The sequence below is a fragment of the Poromitra crassiceps genome (genome assembly GCF_964638095.1).
Source record: "Poromitra crassiceps genome assembly, chromosome: 1".
Taxonomy (NCBI): Eukaryota; Metazoa; Chordata; class Actinopteri; order Beryciformes; family Melamphaidae; genus Poromitra; species Poromitra crassiceps.
Genome location: NC_139623.1, coordinates 33,768,694 through 33,789,752, shown reverse-complemented (window position 1 = coordinate 33,789,752; position 21,059 = coordinate 33,768,694). Strand labels below are relative to the sequence as shown.

General features: G+C 40.3%; 2 protein-coding genes across 2 annotated transcripts; one reads left to right on the top strand and one right to left on the bottom strand.

Moving 5' to 3' along the window:
- Nucleotides 1-2,662: 2,662 nt before the first annotated feature.
- On the bottom strand, nt 2,663-6,691 carry znhit3 (zinc finger, HIT-type containing 3). Its single transcript, XM_083658507.1, has 5 exons — nt 6,554-6,691; nt 5,608-5,639; nt 5,307-5,372; nt 3,161-3,238; nt 2,663-3,064 (listed from the first exon to the last, which is right to left on the bottom strand). Exons 1-5 carry the CDS (start codon nt 6,619-6,621, stop codon nt 2,901-2,903), a joined length of 408 nt encoding a protein of 135 aa, XP_083514633.1. The 5' UTR covers nt 6,622-6,691; the 3' UTR covers nt 2,663-2,900.
- A 3,660-nt stretch (nt 6,692-10,351) lies between these two features.
- vkorc1l1 (vitamin K epoxide reductase complex, subunit 1-like 1) lies at nt 10,352-20,350 on the top strand. The gene is made up of 3 exons (XM_083638215.1): nt 10,352-10,557; nt 15,480-15,589; nt 20,059-20,350. Exons 1-3 carry the CDS (start codon nt 10,364-10,366, stop codon nt 20,283-20,285), a joined length of 531 nt encoding a protein of 176 aa, XP_083494341.1. The 5' UTR covers nt 10,352-10,363; the 3' UTR covers nt 20,286-20,350.
- Nucleotides 20,351-21,059: the final 709 nt, after the last annotated feature.

The following is a 21,059-nucleotide window of genomic DNA, read 5'->3' as shown; positions in this document are numbered from 1 at the left end:
GAAGCAGACACACACAGGATAAACCAGGTCATATTCAAATTGCTGATCACTCTTAAGTGTTTGATAAAATTACATCAGGGAAATATGTTTTGATTACATCACTTTCTGCTCTTTATATCTGGATGTTTCAGATGACTGTATAATATATGAACATCTCTTGACTGCAGTGTTGTGTGTGGGAGAACACTTGGGCCATCTCAAAAGCATAGGGGCCACATTCAACTCGAGGCCGTTTGGTCTCAGGGGCCCAAAAAAATCATTTTTGGGACAGAAATCGTGTAAATGCAAATAATAAGCTACTGCAATGGCATAAATAGGCCTGCATGCATGAAACTTTGCAGGAAGTATGCTGGAACATAGGGGGTAGTAGCAAAATAAGATTCTGGGGCTTGCTGCAATTCTATTTTATAATTTCACCCACAAAACCTACAAAAATACAAAGAAATACTGTCCGTTTTACAAATTCTCCTCAGAAATCATTATTTTCCAGCACTTTATGGTGAATATCACTTCCTCATTTGTATTTAGAAAACTGCCCAAGTTCATAAGGTTCAATTTGAGCCCAAGATGAACTTCCTACCTCAAAAAGGACACTTGCTGTGGCCAAAAATCTGCACTATACCTCAAACCAGAGAAAACAGCATTTTCAGTCACTGGTCGTCCAGATGTGAAAATGATGTTCACTTTTTCATAAAAAGGAGCTTCTTGGAAACTAGGATCACATTTTACTTAAGAAGTAATGTACAAGTGTACTGCAAAAGTTTACTAACAATGTACATCTTCAAACAAAATCACGGGCAACAAAACGCAACGCGTTTCAACCTCGCTGGTCTTCGTCAGGCTGTATTAGCTGGGTGTGGGCTGCCGCACCTGTATAGAAGAGCATACGTGGCCACGTATGCTGTTTGTTTGAAGATGTACATTGTTAGTAAACTTTTGCAGTACACTTGTACATTACTTCTTAAGTAAAATGTGATCCTAATATCAAAGAAGCTCCTTTTTCTATTTTGTATTCTACTTGGCCTGCTGAGCTTTCTTGTCCCACTTTTTTGTATTCTCCTACATATGCAAGTTAGCATCCAACAGTTTCTAAATGCTGGGGGACCCACACTGTACATTTCTAACATAAACGTTGGGGCTACTCAACATTTTCGGGTTCACAATAGGGCTCTCTATAGGCTGGCAAATAGGCTATTCTCAGATACTGTGATTTCCTTCCCACAATGTCATTGAATTGACCATTAACAATTTACCTGAATAGTTTATGATGTTATATATAGTTTCATTGTAATCCTTGACCATCAAAACATGGGGTAGACATCTGTTCTGTGTTATCATGTGTGGTTCAGGAGATATGATGCAAAATGCATAATTCGGCCTAATACAGGGACCAAGCTCGCTTCATTATCTATATTCAAAACAATGTTGCTGCAGCCAGGAAGTTCTACGTGTAACCAAATGATGCAGTAAAGAAAGCACCTCTCTCTGCTGTAGCTTTTGATCTGACAGCTGTTAATTGCTAGCATATCCTTTTGCTTGTTGAATAATTCCCACTAGATTCCTTATTACCCATTACAACCATGGATGTATTAAAATACAACCATCTAAACTTGGTGTCACTTCAATATTTGTATGGTGGCCTGCAGAAACCCTTCATGTTCTTCACATGCTATACATTGTTGGCAATGAGCCAAAGAAGGTTGAAAATGAGTCAGATATTTTGAGTGATTTGGTTACTGTCATCTCTGTAGTACATCATGGTGAATAATTATTTACATAAAACAAGGGAAAGTATTTATTTGTATGGTTTTGTTGGAATGCCACTGTAGAAAATACATTGTGGAATGTTTAAAGCCATTTTTCCCACGTTTTACTTTTAGAATAACAGATTAAAATACTTGTAACTTTTGATCTGAGAGAGCTATCACAATTGTTCAAAAAGTTATATATGGGTAGTGGTTCTAATTTATGGAAATGTCAAAAAATGAAAATGTAAAATTCCCACCATATCAAGGGTTTTTGCAGACCACACATTTGTTGACCTCTTATCAGTATACTTTAGAAGCTTTATACTCAGACCGGTGCTGTACCAAGAGAGCAATGTAAAATAACTTGTATTATCTGTGTTGAAATAAATGTTTAATTATTATTGTGTTGTCAGTTTCTTATAACGTTGCCACTTTTCAGCCAGCTTTGTATTATTATGTCGGTAGTATATATGCAGATGAACACGGTCTACATTCCCTCCATGGTTCCTGCATCTAGATCGCCCCTGCCAGCTGCTATTGCTCGTTAAGGCTCTCGATCAGACTGTCCTGTCTGTCGTGTGTAGCTGGAAATAACAGCCATGCAAGCCAGTGCAGCCTCAAGATCTGCGCTTTTCCCCGAGACCAGTGACGTCACTGGTTCTTGGAAGTAGAGCAGATCCTGAAGCCCTAGAAACAGAACATAAAAAATTTCAGTTTTTCACACTATCCCAATTTCGATAGAGAGCTGGTTGAAAAGCTGCAGTTATCTTCAAAGCACAAACTTTGCAACTTTAAATTGTTTTTTCTCCCGTTTTAGGATATCCATGTCATCAGTCATGTAATAACAGTTCAGCTAAGCACATTAAAAGCCTCAAGTGTTGACTCTGGAATTCAAACTGTTTTAAAGTGTTTCATCTTTTATTTTAACACCATTATGCCTACATGGCATTAAGAGGCAGATCGCAAATGACAAAGTTAGATCAATAAAAATCATCACATTGAAGTAAATGTAAATGCAGTATACAGCATGCTTGACACAATATTGGCCATAGCTGAACATCTTATAGGTATTGCACAGTAAAAAAAAAAAAAAAAGGAACTATGAATCCTGGCACAATTCTATAAACCGTCACAATCTCTAGACCCTAATCCTTAATTTTCTACAATTTTCAAACACTGATCTGAAAACTCAACAAACAGAGGCTCCTGCATAGCGGCCTTCATCGCATCTTGTTTGCTGTCAGCACTGTCAATGGACCGCAGTAACTGTCTGAGATGGGGGTTACAGAGAAGATCTTTCAGCCCCTCTGATTGCCCTGCAGAGAAGAAAAACGGAGCATGAAGAAATTCAAGTGAGATGAAAGGTTGATATGTGCTGCCAATAGCGAAAGACTGGAAGATTAAGGTTATACCTAACAGTTGGAGCCTCTGTAATGGAATTTTGTCTATATAATCATCTTCATGCAAGAGATCCTCGACACCCCATGGCTCTGCAAAGAGAAAAACAATGACACTCACACTGAGCATCAAAAAGGTATGTTTGTTAACCCCATGGTTCTCAAAGTGGGTCCTTGAGGGGGTTCCCCGACAAAAGTGCAACAAGTCATCCAACTCATACACTCCATGAGGTAATGCAGCAACACCTGGAACACGACCATATAGCACATATGCCAGATAAAAAGTACTGCAATACGACCAATAGGTTGAGGCGATGTCTCATCATAGATGTTGGGCTAGCTGGCTCAGCCTGGCTGGGGGCGTGGCCAGGGTGGGGTAAATCCCCCGTTCTATCCATTCAGCAAAGTTAGAATATAGCTGCTAGCCCAGCCCAGGCAGACACGATCGGAGATTTAACCACCGCAGTAAACGCACATCTGAGCAGACGTCTTGTGTTCTACTCTAGAACCCCCAAACCTGTAGTTTAGAGCCGCAGCACCGTCCTGTGATGAGTCAGCCCATTGAGATATATCGGTGGTTTTTTAACATGAAGAAGCGACTTTTCTTTTAAAAAAAACATTACGATTAGGGTGTGGGTTAGGGGTACAGACAGCAACGAACCGGTAGCTGAGTGGTTATGAAGGAGGCTGTCAAGCCAGCGGCCCCAGGTTCAAATCCTGCATGCCTCGAGGTATTTTCACCAAACTCTGGTCTGGTCACATGACTGCTAGAGGACACTTAAAGTGTAACTTACCCCCAAAACACTTTTTTAAAGCTTTTAACCAATATATATGGGTTTTAGGGTGGTATGTGAAGGATTCTGGTCAAAGTCTCCACATTTGAGACCAATCTGTTACACTTTTACAAACCCCTATCATTTCAGCAGAATAAGTGCCCTCTATGGGTTCAAACCTGCTTTTTTTTGTGCCCTCAAATGAATGGGCGATTTGGTACATCGTTACGTCACGGTGGTATTTGCGTGTGCCCCACTCATGTGAAAAATGTTTTTTTCCCCATGTGATTATTACTGTAGTTCACGCGGCGCGAGCCCTTTAAGAGCAATGCATCATGTGTAATCGCCTACTGTGGCTAATGTTAGCGGCGCCGGCTAGCTAGTTATGTTACTGTACATGGCAGTAAAACGCCACTGAATGACCAAATTGATATAACTTTTAACCATTTCGAGTAACACTGTTTCCATACAGATCACCAGCGTTAGTTTGTTGTTTATAACGTGGCTGACTATATTTCTAACATTCTCTATCTATCTACTGTATCTCTACTGAAAATACTGGGAGGCGATGATTTGATTTGACAGTTCTGGGCACTGGCGTTGGCCAATCCTGGCGTGTTCCACCCCCAAATCGATTGTGTTCTGGCGCAAAGCGAGTGGGTTCCAGGCATAGGTTCCGGGACGAAACAGGCTCGAGCCAACTACGTTATCTGGAGCAGCGCAGTAAATACAATATTCCTGGAATGCGAGTTTAACGAAACAGTTACATGTCCTCTGCATTCTACATCAAATGAAGACATTACCGTTGGTTTGATTTGGTATGTTACATACTTATTGGCCAAGTTATGTTAGTTATGGCCCAGGAATTCTGCCAGGATAAAGAATAGGTGGCCATCTTGCCTGCAGAGTTTTCAAATCAAGTAGAATACCGTTTTGCAAGAAATCTGATGGGGTCAGTCCCCCTTTAACGTTGAAACGTGATGTCAGGTCATATTCGGCTGCTTGTACAAACGACGTCGTGGGTCGTATCCAGTTGGAGGGCAGGCTGCAAAAGTGGGAATCATTTATTTTCACTATAATTCCATCCATAAGTAACACAATGACAATGTATAACTAACTATTTTGGTCATGGGTTTCATACACCTTCTGTAATAAAACATCTAAAAGCAAACATCTTATCAGATGGGGGACCCTGGGACAAAATCTTTTCAAATGGGCGACCATGGTCTAATTTGTCAGTTTAGAGTACTTGATGTGAAAAAGTTTAAGAACCAGTGTGTTAACCTCTTACTATTTATGTTTATGATATATGCTCCCAATAGATTACTTGAACCCTGCAGAAAGCAAAACAAAGAATCACATGAATGACTAAACCTGTAACACCGTACCAGTGGAGGATGCAGCTGTAACCGCAGGAGTGATGGGTGCTGGCTGCTTAACAGGCAGGCAAGTATCTATGGACAAAAATAATAATAAATTAGGATGCGAGGTGAATCAGTTGATGAGCAGATTAATACCTTCCAGTGATATTATCATAGATAGCTTGTCTTTACATGACTCAACTGATGCTTGTTAGTTTTGTGATCCATGTTGTATCTACCATGGGCATTAAAGGAAAATTCCAGAATTCTCCTTTAATTGTCATGATTAGTTGGCTTGTTGTTATCTGTTTGAATCAGGTTGACTTACCTTTATGTCTCTTGTAACAGCCTAGCGAACAACTGCAAGGAGAAAGAAAAATATGTGAGGTTAATTGATCTGCGGTTATTCTCCAAGTCTCCAATCCACGTATTGACATTAACTGCTATAGTATACATTTCTAAACTGTATATATTTATTACTAGGCAAATATAGGCATACCCATGGATGTATTCACCCAGTTAATAATAAAATAACAATAATAATAATATAATGAAAATAAACCTTTTGTGTCTAAAAAAACTCTAGTCTCGCTTGTCAGACTTCCCTCCCAGTCTGGCAAGCTAGACTATGTAAACACAGGTGCAAGTGCAACCAAAACATTGAGTTTCCAACTTGCAATCCATTTACCCTGCCTTTTAGACAGAACATGGCTGCTGTGAAAAAGGCCCACAGACGAAAACGTGGATTTATTTAGGAACTCGCTATTTTTACCTACGTGGCTTGCCGTCAAGCACATGTGCTCCTTGACGAGAGCAGGATCTCCTGACCTGTAAAATATACCCATGCCAATATAGCTTAATGGCCCATGCCCTTCTCCGTTTTGATTTTGAACCTCAAGTTGGAAATGTGTTTGTATTTCAATTTTCTAGGAAGGTTTACGTTACTGCAGTAATTTCGTAGCAGCTTGTCTGTCAGCGTCTGGCGTAACGTTAGCCCCTCCGTCACTCTTCCGGGTAGTGACAGAGGGGCTAGGTATGGTAACGTTAACCTCGTTTGATTGCTGTAAGTAACATTACAAATATCACAACTGCGATACATACTGCTCTACCGGGTCAATGGGATACACGATCGACAATATTTGATTCCATCACTAGCACGTTATATTATGGGGTTTTGGCTAACGTCAGCTGCGTACCGAGCCTAGTCAGTAGAACGCTAGGTTAACAGCTGTTGGTTAGCTTGCAAACAATAACGTTAAATTAACGTTACTTACTATCTTATTTTGCAGGCTGGGCATCTGTATTTTGGGGTCTGGTCACTGCAAACATTGCAGATTTGCATCTTGGAGAGTAGAAAGAATACGAACGAAAAGCTAACAAGTTGTACTTGCTCTTGCTAGACATGTAACCACGTGTCAAGACGGCAGGAAAAAACTAGCTTTTCCGGTTGGGTAATTTCAGTTTCAAAATAAAAGCCCCCCGGTCACATCAATATACAGGGATAAGAAGTAGGAAGATAACTAAAGGCAATCACAAGTTGCAAGTGCAATCAAATCGAGTAAATATATACAATATGTACATGAGTGGTTAAGTGTTCTGTGGATGATAAATATGAATTTACATTGGATTTACAGACTGAGTTAAATAGACGTTAAATAGGCAGTGGATTTACATGAATTTACAGTCAGTTAGATAAGAGTTTACATTGAATGTACTGTACATGAAATTTACATTCTAAGTTAAATAGGCATTAATGTGCAGGGAACTTACATCAATTTACCAGTCCCAGTTAGACAGGCATTAATTTAGATACAGTATGAGTTCCAGTTTTATGGGGGGGGGGTCAGTTGAGTTTAGGAGGAGGTAGTGAGTACACAAACTCACTACCTCCTAGTATAATAGGGCTCAATATTCACATAAAATAAATAAATAATAAAAATAAAGACGGGGGGAATCGAAAATCTATTGTTATTGTTATTTGTTATTTTTGCTCCAACTGAAATGTTTTATGGTCACTCACGATTCAGTAGGTCACGGGTTGGCTTGGTTCCACCCTTAAAACTCGTTATATAATGATTTTTTGAAATGTTTATCGAGAAAATGACTGGGAAACTCACATCCGGGGCAAAAGATGTCACGTGACTGTTCAGGCTCTATAGTGATTATTATTTTGTTTGTTACAACCCAGCTCTTATAGGCTGTAACTAACAAAAGGGAGACATACGCCAAAGTAAAACATAACCCAATCATTTAAACTAGTGGAAAACAAACAGGAAAGATGAGGTAGGCCTGTCAGAGGTCTGTATCACAGTCTATTGAGTGGATGTATGGAAAGAGTGTGGATAGGTGAGGAGCGAGAGAGACACAGATGACAACCCTGCCCTCCAGGCTCCTGCAGGACCTCAAAAGTGAACCATCAAAGTCAAATTGCTCATGCCAACAGAAATGATAAAGCAACCAAAAGACACCAGAAATATACAGTATATTTTAAGAAATATCTGCCCCAGGGTGGAGCCAGGAGCATGATCACACACCATTGTTTGCATTTTTGGGGGCTGCCCTCTGGCTTTGATGGCTGAATATGCTACTCCTCTGGGACAGACAAAGGTGAACAGAGGCATTCGCTCAGAACCGAGGAAACACCAGACAAGGGGAGGAAGGAGAAACTGTTAGGGAGCAGGAAGAGGGTTGACTGGGTGATTGAATAAAGTAAAAATAAACAAACATGTTGTAGTCAATATAATGCAGCAAGAATAATGTTTCTCCTTGCTAGGTTATAACAATGGAAACAACCAGAGATTGCTTTGTTAACAATATTCTCTTTATTGAAATGAAATACAGTATAATAGCTTTTTCACCCACATAAATGACTATACACTGAGCACACACCACTGACCTATATAGCTCAACACAAACTATTCTTGCACAGCTGTAACCAGAGAGTACAGTAGCAGATCTGGTTACAGGGGTAGAGAGTGCAATGGAGAGCTGTCTCGTGACTGGTTTCCTGGGCTTGTTCCCGGTGTCACAGCAGTCCATCCACTGGGTCAGGGAAGGCAGAAACACGCTTGGCCACGGTCAACATCAGAAATCTATCCAACTTGTTCCAGGATCTGTAAGGAAAACGAAACAAAATGTTCAAGCCAACTCTGTATATAGCTTCTACCAAATTCGATTTACTCTTGTTCTCAATAATGGCATAGACACCCTGCGAATAGAATGAAAATATTTTACACACAAGCACATCCCATGTACAAATTCTGGCTGTAGAGAAGTTCCTCTATCCCAGCCTGAGTCTTGCTTACCATATATCACTAACTTGCAGTGCATTTGGTCAGCCTTCATGAACAGGTAAATTTGTAACATTATCCCCACACAAAGTTCAACCCAATCAGTTGACAAAGTTCTACAAGTGGTAAACCCAAGCTAGCATAGTGCCATGCAAGGTCTATAGATGATCAGGTCTAAATGATAAGAAAACCAACCAGTTGACAGCTACACAGAATGACAATCCCAAGTTTACAAATGCAAATCCTGGTCCAACCTGCATTCCTGCACCCTCATCATTTATGGACCTTGGTTCATTACACCTGAAATTAGGAGTTGTCAATTATAAGTAGCTTTTTTGTAATGGGAACAAATCAAAGTACAAACAAGGCTTTGTGTGTGCACATGAACATATCAGTAATATGATATTATTGGCCTACATTAGGGCCATACTGGCATTCTGAACAACAGGTAAGGCTGGGTATCAAAAACATTTTTTAATACCTGGCCCAATATCCCAGTTCCTCAGTTTTTGATGCCAACAACAATTTTAAGGCGTCAGAAAGCTTTACAATATTTGATCCTGGCTCTCACATTTTCCACAGGTTCACAGGTATTGAAAAACAACAACACCTCACATGGTCACGTGATATATGGCAACAGTAGCTTGTTTACAAGAACCACCGCTGACTACCTCCCAATCTCAGATTGACAATTCATCATAATATAGACTACATTAGATTTATGAGATAATTGTATCCAAGCAGGGAGTTGTAGGCCACTTTTTTGTTTGTTTTGCATAGGCCGATTTGTGTGTGTGTGTGTTTGGGGGGGCACAAGCAATTACTAACGCTATGTGCCAAATTGAACACAACTCCACAGATAACGATGAAAAGACATACCTAAGTTAGTCAAGGCGACGAGCTCTTGGTCCTCCGTTTAATTTCGCTGTTGTGAAATTTCTCTGCTATTTTCCTCTCGTGTCCCCCGGGGGAATGGCGATTCGTGTTCAGCTCGATCTCTCTCTTTGTTCGCCCCTTGCCACCAGCATGGCACGGGTATTCAACTAGATTATAGTAATCATATTGGTCGTAATGTGCTTCCTCGAAAGAAGCAAATATTTCCATATCTGTCGCCATGAATGAGGAGAAGAATGCTGCAGTTTTACCAGACGGATCTCAGAGCGAGTAAACAAACAGATGATGTCACCCAGTGTTTATATACAAGCTGTCACGTGATCATGGCGCGTCGAGGGGTCCACGCAGACCCACGTAGAGAGAGACAAAACAGTGTTATAATACATAGTTTGTAAGATATTTGGTTGGTTAAAATGGTGATATTGTGGTAACATGTTGCATATTACGCCATAGGTATTAAGGTGCGCGGGAAGGGGGTGGTGAAAGAAAGGCTGGTTTCCTTTCATGCAGAGAAGTTATATGGCTAAATCGATGCTGTGTGCACCACGGATGGGTGTGCACTGTCTGCAGGGCTAGTATAGCCTACAAACTATTTGAAACCACAACTAAAACCCCAGCAACAATACGTTTGAACTGGTTACTATTGCTTTTTATGTAGCTATCAGTCAGAGGAGCAGACCAGTATGTGTTCATCTGACGTTTTGCATGAGCATAAAAATACAAACAATTCATTGCATACTAGTAGAGTTGTTTCCGTATAGTCCCACATTGGGTGAGTGTGGAGACTGTTTGGGTATGGCACGCCCATGATGGTGTGGCACGTCCTGACGCGTCTCCACGTCGCAGCTCTGTCCCAAATGCGAAGTAGCTGCGTATGCGTGTCTCCAGCTAGGCCAGAGAATGATGGCGGCGCCCGTCCTGAGAGTGTCCACCCCTCGATGGGAAAGAATAGCCAGGCTTCTCGTTTGCCTATTAGGCATTGTATTGTCTTTATATGCTTTTCACGTTGAGAGGGAAAAGGCTCAGGACGCGAGTTATCGGGCTATGTGCGACTTCAGCAGCTCCATCAGCTGTTCAAAAGTCTTCAGCTCAAGGTAATTTGAATTCACCGAGCAGCGCCTACAGTGGCGCTCAATGAGCCCGGCTTGTATTGTGGCATTTTGGGAAGGGCTGCGCGGTTTGAACTGTCAAATGCATTGAGTTAGCATCAACGTTTAACGTTACCAGAGACACATAGATAACGCTAACGTTAACTGCAAACCATAACTGCCTGGGTGTAACTACTGGCTATGAAACACACTATTGGAAATTAGCTAACCGTTACCATGAACCACCCATTCAACATTTTATTAAAAATATCATGAGCTAGCTAGCTCAATGGAGCTAGCCTAGCATTGCTAGCTACTATTCATGTATCACAGTTGCTAACACTTCTCTTAGCTAACGTTAGCTAGCCATCAACAGAGAGCCGTTCAATTGTCATTCGATAAGTTACTGATAGCCAACAACACTACCTTATCGTACTTGATGCTCTCAATTTTAGAAACTCAATACTACTACCATGCAGTGCCAACATTATCTTGGTCTGACCATTGTTGTGAACAGAGTGCACTGTTTATTATTGAATGAAGCCATCATCCCCCGTGCAAAAACATAGATTTGTGGTTCGTAGCCAGCTCATTTGGATGCTTTTATGTAAGGTTACCATATCCCCACTATAGTTAGCTGTCATGTTATTGTTACCAGCTAGCTATAACGTCAACTGTGGCGACATTGATTTCAGTCCAAAGGGTCATTCTTAAGCCAGGGCTAGGCTACTCCCTGAACAGATACCCTGATGGACACACTGCACCGAGCCTCTCCAGAGAGGTCACTGGGGGACTGGAGTGACCAAGGGACCCAAATTGTCAGGAACATAGCTGATCATATACTGCAGGGCTTAATGTTCTCAGGCACTATGCCTGATTTCAGGCATAAGGACAAAATGTCCTAATTGGACAGATACAACTTACTGGGATATTTGATGATAATTGTATTGTTTCCTTACTGTAGTGTTGATTGCATTAAAGCATGAGACGAATCAGAGACGGTTATTCTCAAAGATCATTTTGCCAACATTAGCCATTACAAAAATAATACTTTTCTTGTTAGAGGTATTCGGGGCAGTTCTGCTCTGAGGTTACCATGCCATATTCACTTTGGAAATGGTCAGTTTGCATGCATCTTTTCAGGAATCAAATTAAGACCCCACCTGTTGGAATCTCACTGACTGACTGAATGCGAGTCATTTCAGTTCCTTGGCCCTGCACAGATACTTAAGTTACAGCATGATTGGAATGTAACCTACCTACTGAGAATTACATATTTGTGAGTTGACTGTTTGAATGCTAGAGGTGCTAATCTATTGCCTGTCCACTCCACTGAGTTGAGTTTTGGCAGGGATGGAAATGGAGTGTAAGTAACGAGTTGACAATTCAGTCTGATTGCAGGCTAGCTAATCTAGCGTTTCTCACAGCTTCAGTTACAGTGAAATGAGTTCCTACCTATTTCCTAAAACAATTAGCAAAAGACAAGTTACTTAATTGACTTAACTAGCTAGGGTGAATTTCCTCTCTCTAAATGAAGGCCCATAGTTTTTGCTACTTTGACCTCTTACTGGTCAGCAATCTTGGTTATATTACCACCAGTTGTCTGATTAATAATAAAGATCAAGGGGATATTTTTTAAATGCTATTTTCAGTTTTTAAGATAAAGTGAATGTGGTTATATCACCTGTAATTGTAGCTGTAGCCCATTTTATTTGTGAATTTCTGCCCATCACGTTAACATATTCTTTTTATCTGTAGGCTACATGATAACAAAATCAGAAGCTGAGTGGGACAAATCAAATCCATTGATTGGCTTTTATTTGTTGGTTTGGTGGTCTTGATTTGATCCAGCAATATCCTTAAGGCAAATTGAGGTAAGGCTAAGACCTACCTTGTTCCGCCACCTGTTAGAAAGTACAGACTAAGCCTTCATTTGAGTGTCAACACAACAGTTGAAGAGCAAAAAGCCCTTTGTGGCCATTGTCCAGATTATTAAAGTAACCATTAAAAAACAAGGCAGTAAACATGTCGTCCCCACGAATGATTAAGCCCCTATCTGGGCCAATCAGTAACAAATATGTCATTTTCTTTTGAGCTGTAATTTTAGTTCCCTCTTGGGCTAACCAGTGTAATTGTGAATGTATGCAGCATAGCAGTGAGATGCATCAATCCCACCAAGTCTGGTCAAAATGTGGTGTCTTTGGGTGAGTGAACAAAAGGATGTATGTACTAGTGCCTTGGCTTGGGGTGATGAGTAGTCATTTTGAATATGTGACAACACAGTGGTGAGAATTTTGTGAAATTCCAACATGTAAAACATTCTAGAGCCCTCCTTAGCTCTATCAGTGCACTTTTTTAAGGCTTTTATCATAGCCTATGATATTGTAATTGTCACATGGCAATTAAAAAATACAATAGCAAAAATATTTGTAAGGGGCCTTTACCTTTAGACATGCATCATCATCATCGGTCTCATCATATCTTACCACTGTTCTCCCCAAACATATCAATGTATGTCTGAGAAATCAGCAGTGACTAATTTTTCATTCATACATTGTTGGGTAATGATCAAACCAGCTTCTTATCATCATGCTCCTGCTGCAGACCCTCACAATTGACGTGAATAACAATAACTGTCCGTGACTGATTGTTTTTCCTCCTCTGATTCCAGAGGTCACAAAAAGTATTGGTGGGGGAAAAAACAACAACAATACACATAAAATCTTTATCCAAGATGTTTATCCAGGCACTTTGAAAATTCCCCAGGTACTGCTAGAGCTGTGGGAGTCAGTTGGATGCACTCATTGATTGATTAATTGTACTTACTTTCTTTAAAGTCACTTGACAGATATCAGACTGCCTGGACTAGCAGGCCAGGTCTTGTCTGCAGCACGGTAGAGCAGTAAGGTTGCAAAGACAAACAGGTTGAATGAGTTGACCAGTCCCAGTGATAGGATGAAACTCGTTCTGATTTATACAAAGTTAAAGTTAATGCAAAGGCTATGTATTCCATCTTCCAGGGAAGTTGTGTATGTTAAAGTGCTGCTTTTAGCCTGTGTGATAAGGAAATATGTCAGGACAGAAAAAGTATCCTGTTTGTTTGCATATTTAGAATTGCAACAACAGACTTTAGAATCAGAATCAGCTTTATTGGCCAAGTATGTACACATACAAGGAATTGGGCTCAAGTTTTCTTTGCTCTCAAAGTACACACAAGCCGTTTTCACACATGCGTACAGGAAAAGTACCTGTAAATCAATATCGGCCATTTCCCGGAATTTCCCTTCACACCTGAGCGCTCGCATGTGTGAATATAGTCGTCAAATAGCCTGTATGTTGGGGGGGGGGGGGGGGGGGCTTATTTTGGGGGTCGGCAAAACTCCGATGGTGAAATAAGTTTGCTTGTCACACAATAAATCACACTCGTTTGACTTAAAGTATGTTGTATCCTTCACATTCGCTCATGGGCTGCAGTGCAGAGTAGTATCCAGGCAGCGTCAAGCCAGCGTAATAAACACAGCCGATTTCCCCCCTCCCCTCTCTGCTCGAGAGAGGCCAGTCCTTCAGTCCTCTGCACTTCGCAGCAGCCCGACACAGGACAGACACAGCGAGAATGGCAGCGGCTTGCAAGCCGCCCAACGCTTGTATGTATGTATGTAGAGAAAGCAAATGCACGAAGCGAAATGTGGAAGTAGTTTGCTTTGATGTGCGCGAATGATTAGATGATGCACGCTGGAAGTGAACGTTAAGCAACGTGTGTACACCTCGCCCATGAGAGAAGGACCGGCAAATGACTGGACCCGTTTCACACTTGTGTCCCTTATCGCGGCATACCGCTCTTCTGACTGGCTCGAAACTGGTGAAATGTCCGCGATGACGGGGGAACGCTTATACTGGAAAACAACTTTCACACATGAAGGCATTAGACCGCTTTCCGGTCATTAGCGGTAAAAAGCGCATGTGTGAAAACGGCTACAGAGAAAAAGAAAGAAGTAAAAAAACAACAGGCAGGCAAAAAGGGTACATTTAGACATAAGCAGAAATGTACAGTAACTACTATATACAATAAGTTGCAAAGTGTCTATTTTAAATACTTATATATATGAAGGAATGTAAATTTAGACACAAACTGCAACACAGCGGGGCAAAAGCTTAACCAAGTTTACTGGGGCACACAATTATGATGGAATATGGAATATCTTGCTGTCAAAGCCATACTTATGGGGTTAACAGTTAAAATGTAGCCTAATTTGTGATCTGATCTGTCACATATGCTGAACAATTAGGTTGGGAATCCCTGTCTAGATGGAGACTGTCTAGGGCCGGACGATATGGTTCAAATCAATATCATGATTCATGATAATCATAAGGATGTTTCTCGGTATCAATATATAGCTTTCACTTCACGATATGGTTCATGTATGCAGAATCACGTTAAATAATCAAATGAATGTTCATCTCATTAAATAGAATGGTAATGTTAAAAGTGATTCAAACAAAACTGAAAATTTCCAATAATATTATTTCCTACATACCTAATTTGATCAGTTTTTAAGTAACATTTGCTTTGTCATCATTCATTTAGACAGCATAAATCTATATCAACCACGATATTAAAATATCTTCATATCATCATGATACGATTTTAATGAAAGATGATAAACAATAATAGGGAATTATTGTCCCTAACACAGTAATCTAAGATGGAGCATTGTTATTTTTCTCACCTCCACAAGCACCTCAATAGAGTTTGAATCTTGGCTTCAATATAAACTGTGATCTATTTCTATTTCTATTCAGTTTGCCACTGTTTTGCCTGTTCGAATTAAGGTTATAACTGCCTTCTCTACTGTTTTGCCTGTTACTTTTTTTAGAATTAAGGTTATAACTGCCTTCTCTACTGATGTTTGTTTTTTCTTATGGTGTAGGTGGGGTCGAGGATTTGGACTCTTGGGCTCAATTTTTGGAAATGACAGTGCACTGAACCAGCCCAACAGTGTCTATGGGATTTTCTTTTACGCCTTTCAGCTCTTACTAGGTAAGGTGTCATTTTAGAGTCAACTGTTTGTACTGTTTTGAGAATTCAGTTGACACATGTCCCCATTCATGGTAGAGTTATTGCTGACTCACCACTCTCTCTTCCACTGTCTCAGCTATATTGAACTCGACCTGCCACACATGATAACTCGTGTCTTATCATGTATAGTGTCTGTCTCTGAAGGCTCGCTATTCTTCAGAAACTTGTCCTATTGATGATCGCTTATCAAACCATCTGCTCAGGACATTCTGAAAACGTTCATAGCACTTTTATTTATTTATTTATTTATTTAGAACTGTGTACCAGTGGAACTTGAAACAATCTTTCAGCATTCTACAAGCTATCCCATTTAACATTATGGCCTGTTCAAACCATATGTGTGGTGGCCTGCAGAAACCCTTCACATGTCGCTGCTGCACATAGTTGGTAATGAGCCAAAGCAGGTGGAAAATGAGTTTTTCAGGTATTTAGAGATGTTGAGTGATTTGATTACATCATAGTACATCATGGTGAATAATTATTTTCATAAAACAAAAGGGAAAGTATTTATTTTTATGGTTTTGGTGGAATGCCACTTAGAGTACTTAGTTGTTATACAAGTATATAATAATGTAGTATTGTGGAAAAGGGGTGGGAGTTAATAAGTTATACTTCTTCTCACTCCTTTTTACATTTTGTTTTACCCCTTCATCTTTATTTCACAGTACTATTTCAATCGACTTGTTAACGTGTAATTTTGAAGGCCCCGTATATTGTCTCTGTTTTGTTTACATACCGGTACATATTCGAAATAAACATGACAAACAAACAAACAAAGAATAGAATGTTGTGGAATGTTTAAAGCCATTTTTCTCACGTTTTACTTAGTCACATAGCAGCAGATTAAAATACTCATAACTTTTGATCTGAGAGAGCGATCTCAAAGGCATTCAAAAAGTTATATATTGGGGAGAGTTTCTAATTTATGGAAATGTCAAAAAATGAAAATGTCAAATTCCCACCATGTGAAGGTTTTCTGCAGGCCACCACACATGTACATATGATATATAGAACTGGAACATGCCCATGTGTTTTCAAGATTTCAGGGTCTCTCTCTCTCTCTCTCTCTCTCTCTCTCTCTCTCTCTCTCTATATATATATATATATACAGTATATATACAGTATATATATAAAGGTAAAGTCCCACTGATTGTCACACACCTGAGTGTGCGAAATTTGTTCTCCGCATTTGACCCATCCCCTGGGGGAGCGGTGAGCAGCAGCAGTGCTGCGCTCGGGAATCATATGGTGATCTAACCCCCCGATTCCAACCAAGCAGGGAGGCAAATGGGTCCCATTTTTATAGTCTTTGGTATGACTCGGCCGGGGATTGAACTCACGACCTCCCAGTCTCAGGGCGGACACTCAAACCACAAGGCCACTGAGCTGTATTTTAAATTATTATTTTACTGAATAACAGTATAACTTGCTGGTAATAGTAACAGTAAGAATAAGCAAGTTAACAGTTTTAAGGGACTTGAACACAGTTCTTAGAGTAGGGCCCCATTGGAGTTAGATTTTTAATTGGACAAACAATACAATGATCAATTTTGCCTATTCTGATATGGCAGTGATAATTAGTAATTAATAATAATAAATAATAAATGTGTTATAAATACTTTGAATGACTTGTTTTAACTTGAAGGTCTTCTCCAGTTCTCTTGCCAATGTTAAAGTCACATTCTCCTCCCTTCTGAGTACATTGTAGATGGTTTTGCTAACTCAGTCATGCTAGTTTGACACATTTTCCTGGTGCTGGCACTGGTGGCACATAACCCATAGCAGTTACTACTCATTTGACTAAGACAATAGTAGCCCAGTTAAGTCCAACTGCAGGGAAGTCAAGATTTCCATACTGAGGGGCACAGGGACTAGGCCTAGGGACAACTCCAAAAATGAGACTTAAATGATTTCAGATTCATACCAATGTAAAGCTTGGAACTGCTCTATCAACATTATGGGAGACTGACTTAGTAGACTCAAAAATGTTCATATCCAAATTATGATGATTATGCTATGGCAGAAAATCCCCAGACATCCGATCCAGTGTATAGTCATAATTACCTTTCCTTTCCAATTCATTCTTTATGAAGGCAAGCTGTGCATTGGTTTATCACAGATGAAAAGGCGACACTCTTCTCTGAACCATTATAGGACATAAACATTAAATTTCAGACTTGAAATTCGGCACTATTCCCAATGAAGTATTTTGATATACTTATACTGTATATACAAAAATATAAACGCAGCACTTTTGTTTTTGCTCCCATTTTTCACGCATTGAACAAAACAATCTAAAACTGCTTCTATGCACACAAAGGGCTTCTCTCAGATTTTGCATTTCTCCTTCGCCAAAATAATCCATCCACCAGACAGGTGTAGCCCAGATGCCATCCCAAAGTGTTATGCTGTCTTCAAATGGAACTCATGAGCCAATGGTGACGACATGGTTACAACATGGGAAGTCGTTTTTCCATCTAAACCCTTATGTCCCCAGACTCCCCACCACTTTTCAACACCCAAGTGACGCCCTTGATCCACCTGACAGGTGTGGCATCTCAAGATGCTGATTATACACAGCATGATTATTGTACAGGTGTGCCTTGGACTGCTCACAATAATCCTGCCTTCAGATGGGGTCGTGTTTACCATGTTCACGAGAAGAGTCCATCTTCCTGTGGTATTCACGACTTGGGAAGTGGACTTTTTCTGTAAGCTCTTGAGTTCACGATATTGTGTATACAACTTCCCCTGTCATAATCATGTCGTCGCCACGGGCTCACTTCAAGTTACACTTGAAGGCAGCATAACACATCGGAGATGGCTTATGGTGGTCAGTGAAATGAACACTCAATTCACAGGCAACAGCTCTGGTGGAGTCAGGTGGACACCAGTCACAATGCCAACTCTCAACTGGTGACATCTGTGGCATTGTGTTGTGTGATGACTACCGTACACATTTTAGAGTGGCCTTTTATTGTGCAATAATCATGCTGTTTAATCAGCATGTGGATATGCCACACCTGTCAGGTGGAAGGATTATTTCAGCGAAGGAGAAGTGCTCACTAACATGGATTTCAACTAGATTTCAACACATTTGTGAACAAAATCTGAGCGAAGTAAGCCCTTTGTGTGCATAGTCTTAGATTCTTTTTTGTTCAACGCATGAACAGTGGGAGCAAAAACAAAAGCACTGTGTTTAATATATTTTTGTTCAGTGTATATATTATATATAAGTATGTGAAGAGTTTGTCTCTGGTTGTCATTTTCCTGTGTTAACAATCCCTGGAAATGGAAAATTGAAATTCCTTTTTTGTCTTTCAATAAGATACAGACAAAAAAAGTCACAATTTTGCTTTCTTCAAGCTTTGACACCACTGCAGCCAAACTGTAGCGCAAACTCCTGTTGCCCAAGTGTCCATGCTTCCTTTGATCAGGGCTCCCGTTTCCTTTTCCTGAGGTTTCTAACAGAGCTGCTGCTCCCTTGTGCAGTTAAATCATGTTGGAGCTGACAGAATGTCTGTGCCTGGTGGCGATTTACCATGGTAAAAAAAACAACCAAAACTGTTTAGTACTACAACCATATCAAGTTCTAATGGTGGTTCATGTTGCCAGGGTTAGGACTGCACTGACTCATGTATAATCTTATAATGCAATTTTAATTTTCACAATTAATAATTGCATAATTTGCCTTCAGTTCTGTGAAGCCCTGCAGGCATAACAGTTGAGCTGCTGGCAGGAGATACAAAAAGCAGAGCATGTCAACCCAATTAGTAAATAGTCAAAATTGAATGTTTATCTCTCTGGCATTACATCAGTCCAAAACATTGTGTAAAAGCTGTTAAACCTGGACATCCTGGTGGCTCAGTTAACTAAGGTGCAGAGTCAAACCATGTAACTACAATGTCCTGGGGGTCAAATCTGGCCTTGTTGATTGATAATTGTGATCACAATATTTGGCAAAATAATCAAGACTAGCAGCATTTTTAGCGCTGCCAGCCCTAAGCAGTCAATGCAGGAATGTCAGTGTTTGAGCTGTTCATCATCACCAGGAGTGACTGAAAGAGACAAGCACAGATTTGACGAACTCATCAGGTTGTTTGGGTATAACCATGCGTTCACACCAAGGCGGGAAAAAGCGTGCTTTGATCATGTGAATTATTGGCCAAAGTTGAAAGATTTCAACTCAACTCGAACGGACGATGAGGTGAATATCGCGTCATTCACACTGTGAAATTTCATATCATTCACCTCATTCGTGCTACCCGGGGCAAAACGGCATGTACTCGTGCATTTGCATTGACTTTGTATGTTATCTCGTCGCATGAATTTGTGAAAATTGCCTTTGTGTGAAGTGAACACCCAGTTACAGTGACTGTTTTACAGTGTACACAATTGACCTAAGCCCTAGTTTCTGTTTCCTGTCATAGGAATGACTGTCAGTGCAATGGCTGCCCTTTTTCTCATGACGACGTCCATCTTATCGGTGGTGGGCTCGCTCTACCTGGGCTACATCCTCTACTTTGTCCTAAAGGACTTCTGCATCATCTGCATCACCACATATGCGCTGAACTTCATTCTCTTTATCCTCAACTACAAGCGGTTGGTTTACTTGAACGAGGCCTGGAAGCAGCAGCTCCAAGCCAAGCAGGACTAAGCTGTCGAGACGGCAAGAAAAATAGGACAAACAAAAAAAAAGTGACCTCTGAACATTTGACTTTCCACCAGGAGACCTTGCTTCCAAACAATGTGTATTCTGCTGTGTGTGCAAAAAAAAGAAACAAAGAAATTTAACTTAATGTTGGGCTCGACATCTCAATGTTTGCAAACACGGAAGGATTTATCAGTGAAAGATTCTTTTTGTTCTTTAAATTTCCTTTTTTTTTACATTGTACTCACATAAGGAATGGGCTGGCTTTGTGTGTGGGGAAGTACATCAACCCAAGCAAGCAGAGGTCCACAACATAGAGGATGGAGAACAGCCCTCTTGTGAACAAAAAGGATCGGAAAATGGAAGAAAAACAGGACATAAAAAGGGGGTTTACTTGAAATGGTTAGGAAGGTTCCTGTTACTGCACAGTGGATCTGCACTGAAACCTGAGCGGGACGGAATAATGTATCCGAAAAGTACAACTACACCATCAATAGGTTATCAAACAGTTTGCAGATATGCTTCTATGGGAGGGCGGGGCGACAAAATGATTAACCTTTATAATAGAGTTTTGTTGTTCTTTTGTTTTTCCATGTTTACACTTTACAGCACGTTTCTTTTTGAAGAGGACCACTAAAATTAAACATGGGAGAATGTGAGAACTTGTGTGTAGATCAGTCAGATTATTGTTTCTCTTTTGCAATTCTGTAAATAGCTGCTGAGCAATATTCCAGGCTAGATCGTGATTTAATGTTGACATAGACTTTTAAGGAAAACGCC